Source organism: Colobus angolensis, unplaced genomic scaffold (genome assembly GCF_000951035.1).
Source record: "Colobus angolensis palliatus isolate OR3802 unplaced genomic scaffold, Cang.pa_1.0 Scaffold49, whole genome shotgun sequence".
NCBI classification, from domain to species: domain Eukaryota; kingdom Metazoa; phylum Chordata; class Mammalia; order Primates; family Cercopithecidae; genus Colobus; species Colobus angolensis.
Genome location: NW_012118376.1, coordinates 1,612,089 through 1,617,979, shown reverse-complemented (window position 1 = coordinate 1,617,979; position 5,891 = coordinate 1,612,089). Strand labels below are relative to the sequence as shown.

At 38.0% G+C, this 5,891-nt stretch overlaps 1 protein-coding gene across 2 annotated transcripts in view; it reads right to left on the bottom strand.

Annotated features, from left to right (window-relative positions):
- Positions 1–5,891, bottom strand: part of AP3B1 (adaptor-related protein complex 3, beta 1 subunit) — a 318,221-nt gene that overhangs the window by 157,476 nt on the left and 154,854 nt on the right. For both annotated transcript variants that reach the window (XM_011959213.1, XM_011959211.1), the window contains exon 14: positions 4,414–4,523. In XM_011959213.1, coding sequence (XP_011814603.1) covers positions 4,414–4,523 — 110 coding nt within the window. The remainder of the gene's footprint in view (positions 1–4,413; positions 4,524–5,891) is intronic.

The window sequence follows — 5,891 nt, the reverse complement described above, 5'->3', positions numbered from 1 at the left end:
ACAACAGCAAAGACTTGGAACCAACCCAAATGTCCATCAATGACAGACTGGACTAAGAAAATGCAGCACATATACACCATGGAATACTATGCAGCCATAAAAAAGGATGAGTTCGTGTCCTTTGTAGGGACATGGATGCAGCTGGAAACCATCAGTCTCAACTATGGCAAGAACAGAAAACCAAACACCACATGTTCTCACTCACAGGTGGGAAATGAACAATGAGAACACTTGGACATGGGATGGGGAACATCACACACCAGGGCCTGTCGTGTGGTGAAAGGAGGGGGTTGGGATAGCATTAGGAGATATATCTAATGTAAATGACGAGTTAATGGGTGCAGCACACCAACATGGCACATGTATACAATGCAACAAACCTGCACGTTGTGCACATGTACCTTAGAACCTAAAGTATAATAAAAAAATTTTTGAAAGATACATCAGGCCGGGCGCGGTGGCTCAAGCCTATAATCCCAGCACTTTGGGAGGCCGAGACGGGTGGATCACGAGGTCAGGAGATCGAGACCATCCTGGCTAACACGATGAAACCCCGTCTCTACTAACAATACAAAAAACTAGCCGGGCAAGGTGGCGGGCGCCTGTAGTCCCAGCTACTCGGGAGGCTGAGGCAGGAGAATGGCGGGAACCCGGGAGGCGGAGCTTGCAGTGAGCTGAGATCCGGCCACTGCACTCCAGCCTGGGTGACAGAGCGAGACTCCGTCTCAAAAAAAAAAAAAAAAGATACATCATTAAGTTGTTTATTATTTATTTGAAGTTTTTCTTCTTTTTTGATGTAGGCTCTTATAGCTATAAACCTCCCTTTGTGTACTGTTTTTGTTGTATCCCATAGGATTTAGTATATTGTGTTTCCATCATCATATGTTTCAAGAAATTTTTCAATGCCCTTTTTAAATTCTTCCTTGACCCACTGGTCATTCAGGAGCATATTGTTTAATTTCCATATGTTTACATTGTTTGAAAATTCCCCTTGTTTTAGATTTCTAGTTTTATTCCACTCTGGTCAGAGAAGATGCTTGATTTTTTTTTTTTTTAATGTTTTAAGACTTGTTTTGTGACCTAACATATGCTCTATCCTTAAGAATGATCCATGTGCTGATAAAAAGAATGTGTATTCCGCAGCTCTTGGATGAAATTTTCTGTATATATCTATTAGATCCATTTGATGCATAGTACAAATTAAGTCCAACGCTTCTTTGTTGGTTTTCTGTCTGGAAGATCTGTCCAATGCTGAAAGTGGAGTGTTGAAATCTCCAGCTATTATGGCATTGAGGTCTACCTTTGTCTCTCATAACATTTGCTTTATATATCTGGGTGCTCCAGTGTTGGGTGAATATATATTTAAAGTCATTACATCCTCTTGCTGAAATGACTCTTTAGCATTAAATAATGACCTTCTTTGTCTCATCCTACACTTTTTGTCTTTTGTAAGTGTAGGAAGAGACAGACATTTTGTCTGATATAAGTGTAGGAAGAGACAGACATTTTGTCTGATATAAGCATAGCAACGCCTGTTCTTTTTCGGTTTCTACCAACATGGAATGTCTTTTTCTACCCTTTTTTTTCAGTCTGCGTCTATTTTTATAGGTGAAGTGTGTTTCTTGTAGGCATCATCAGATCAGTAGGTCTTGTTTATCCATGCAGTTACTCTATGTCTTTTGATTGGAGAGTTTAGTCCATTTACATTCAATGTTACTATTGATAAGTAAGAACTTACTCCTGCCATTTTGTTACTTGTTTTCTGGTTGTTTTGTGTTCTCTTCCTTCCATCCTTTCTTCCTGTTTTCCTTTTAATGAAGGTGGTTTTCTCTGGTGGTATGATTTGTTTTTTATTTTTTGCATATCCATTTTATGTTTTTAGATTAGAGGTTACAATGAAGCTTGCAAATACTGTCTTATTAATATAATCCATTATTTTAAACTGATGACAACACTGATTGCATATATCATCAAGCAAAAAGAAAACTAATAAAAATTCTACCCTGCTTTTTCACTTTTTGTTGTTTCTACTTATGGCTTATTGCACTGTCCATGTCTTGAAAAGTTGTTGTAATTATGTTTAATCAGTTCATATTTTAGTCTTTCTACTCAAGACATGAGTACTTTACACACAATTCTAGTGTTACAATATTCTGCTTTTCTGTGTACATACTATTACCAGTGAATTTTGTGCCTTTGAATGATTTCTTCTTGCTTACTATCACCCTTTTCTTTCAGATTGAAGAGCTACCTTTAGCATTTCTTATAGGACAGGTCTAGGTCTGTTGTTGATGAAATCCCTCAGCTTTTGTTTGTCTGGGAAAGTCTTTATTTTTCCTTCATATTTGAAGGATATTTTCACTGGATATACTATTCTAGGGTAAAAGTCGTTTTCCTCTGTCACTTTGTGTCATGCCACTCTGCCCTGGCCTGTGAAGTTTCCACTGAAAAGTCTGCTGCCACATGTATTAGAGTTCAATCACATGTTTCTTTTCTCTTGTTGCTTTTAGGATCCTTTCTTTATCCTTGACCTTTGGGAGTCTGATTATTAAATGTCTCAAGGTAGGCTTCTTTGGGTTAAATTGGCTTGATGTTCTATAACCTTCTTGTACTTCAATGCTGACATCTTTCTCTAGGTTTGGGAAGTTCTCTGACATTATTCCTCTGAATAAACTTTCCATCCCTACCCCTTTCTCTACTTCCTCTGTAAGGCCAATATCTCTTAGATTTGCCCTTTTGAGACTATTTTCTAGATCTTATAGGTGTGCTTCATTCTTTTCTTTTATCTTTTGTCTCCTGTGACTGTGTATTTTCAAAGAGCCTGTCTTCAAGCTCACTAATTCCTCTTCTGGATCAATTCTGCCACTAAGAGACTCAGATGCAATCTTCAGTATATCAATTGCATTTTTCAATTCTAGAATTTCTGCTTGATTCTTTTTAACTATTTCAATCTCTGTTAAATTTATCAGATAGAATTCTACATTCCTTCTCTGTATTATCTTGAATTTCTTTGAGTTTTCTCAAGACAGCTATTTTGAATTATCTGTCTGAAGGGTAACGTATCTCTCTATTTCTCTAGTATTGGCCCCTGATGCCTTATGTAGTTTGTTTAGTGAGGTCATATTTTCCTGGATGGTCTTGATGCTTACAGATGTTCATCAGTTTCTGGGCATTGAAGTTAGGTATTTATTGTAGTCTTCATAGTCTGGGCTTATTTGTGCTTATCTTACTTGGGAAGGCTTTCCAGGTTATTCAAAGGGACTTGGGCCTCAAGCCCAACAATGTTGTGGTTCTTGCAGACTGGTAGAGGTACTGCCTTGGTGGGCTTGGATAAATCTGGGAGAACTCTCTAGATTACCAGGCAGAGACTCTTGTTCTCTTCCTTTGTTCTCTTCCCAATTATTGTGCGCTCCCCTCACCAAGTGCAGAGATTCTCCATGCCACACTGCTGCTGCCAGGGGATGGGAGAGCGGAGGCATTAGCAATTCAAGACTGTCTTTCCTACCCTCTTCAGTGCCTCTTTCAGCAATATAAAGTTAAAACCAGATACTGTGATTGCCCACCTGATTTTTGGTTATGATGGTGCTTTTTTGTGTGCAATTAGTTGCTAAAATTTTGTGTTCCTACAGGGGCGACAATCAGTGCAGCCCTCTATTTGGCAACCTTGCTCCACCCTTCAAGATTTGTATTTAAAAACTAAGATCTACCATAGAAAGGAATGAAGTACTATATTAAAAAACATACATGAACCTTGAAAACATGCTAAGTGAAAGATGCCAGAAACAAAAGGCTACATATTGTCCAGAAAAAGCAAATCCATAAAGATAAAAAAGTAGATTAGTAGTGGCCAGGGGATAGAGTGAAGGGAGACTGGGCAGTCTCAGCGATGGAATTTTTTTTAAGGGGTGATGAAAATGTCCTGCAATTACATACTGGTGATGGTTGCAAAACTTGTAAGTGATCAAAAACCAATGATACACTTCAAAAGAGTAAATTTTATAGTATAAAATTATATCTCAATTTTAAAAAACCAAATTTGTGCACAAAGTGTGCTCACTGGTATTGTTTCTAACTCCTCTCAAAGGACAGCTCTGGGAAAGAGATGTTGCTATATTCACTTCATGTATGACACATGAACATGCATATACGCTCACCCAACATCTAGTTATTGATACATAAAACCCACACTGCTATCTCCAATTCCAGTCTAATACCACGAGGCTCATTCTATCCTTCCCTTCCCCCTATTCAGATTTGTAATTCCCTCCTATAACAGCAAGAAATCTTAGAATCTCAGAATTGGAATCCAGACAGTTCAGCTCTCCTAACTATTACCTTTAGGCTGACATTTACTTTAACAAAACTACAACTTACTGAATAAAATTCAGCAAACTTCTCTTAACTGATACTCACAGTGATACTGTCCAAGAGTTTGGCCATATGTTTAATAATTTCACCATGTTGAACAGGTTGCATTTGCAGTAATTTCTTTATAACAACCACACTTTCAGCAACAACTATTTCTGAAAAAGATAGAAATTGTTCATACTAAGTATGTATAATTCAATTCAAATGCAATATGCTTGGTAAAATGTAAACTTAAATTAGAAAGACATTCTATTTAATACATGCCTTAAAAGACTATGTGAAAAGTATAACCGCCCTGAGTGCACTTCCAAATCTGAGGTGTGAACATCTGTTTCAACTAGAAGAGTTAACTTTAATTTCTAACCTCTGTTGCTGTCTCCTAGCTTCTGTAGTTCCTTATCTCTGCATCTTTAGATCAAGAAAGCAAGAGAGGTTGGATTATGCTGCCCACCATAGTGTTCTATGTCTTTGGCTTTTAACCAAGTCCTCAAATACTGCTCTTTGATTCCTATAAATTATATAGTTAAAATCAATTATCTACAATCTAAACAACATTTTCCCTATTCTGCAGAAAACAGCAAACTAAAACACTAGAAAATAATTTCCTTAAGCGAAATGTCCAGAAAAGTGAGTAGTAAAGATGAGTGGTAGTAGGAAAGACGTTACTGTAGAAATAGCATGGAGTGCAAAGCCGGAAAGAATGGGATTGTGAGCTGGATTGTCTCTATTTGTTCTATAAAGTCCACTCTGCCTTTCTTTCCCCAGCACTGTGCTTTAAGAGGCCCACCTGTAGCCTGCTTCAACCAGATTCCCTTGGTCCTGGCTTATAGCTGTGTTTAGTCAATAGAAAGCTTCAGCAGGAGTTGGGGGAGGGAGGAGATATTTATTATCCTGGATCCCTACTCTGCCAGCCTCCTCTACCTGGTATCACATGCAATCCCCTACTCAAGGTACTGCAAGTGCCTCTCTCCTGCAGGGTCTGGTAACTGTTCCTGCTCCTCACACCCCTTCTCTTTAATCTGAGGTACGGTAAAGGCCTCCCACGATTGATAGCCTGTTAGCTCCAGGGTATTACATTATATCTTGTTGGTTTCCCTTAATCCTGCCCACAGTTTACAAATAGTTCATTCACTAAATTCACTTCAATCATCCCTTTTAAGTGTGCCATCTGTTTCTTGCCAGAGCCTTAACTAATATAGTAACTGCTACTAGACGTGGATAGGAAGCAAATCCTTAAACTGGGATTATGGGATTGAGTTATCACACTAAACTGGCCAATCATTGGTCCAGTTTCTTTTTGGTGGTACTGGTAAAGAAATGTACTGTAACTCATCTGAGAACCTGACCTTATGAAAGGAATCTTATATAATGTGTTATTAATGCTGGTGATGCCAGAGAAATAAATCAACATTGTCTTTATTTATTATTTTGGTATTATTAATAGGGCTTCATGGCTATTAGGAATTCCCCTAGTGTATACTACAAAGGTTTATTTTAATATTATATTAGAAATACCATGTTTT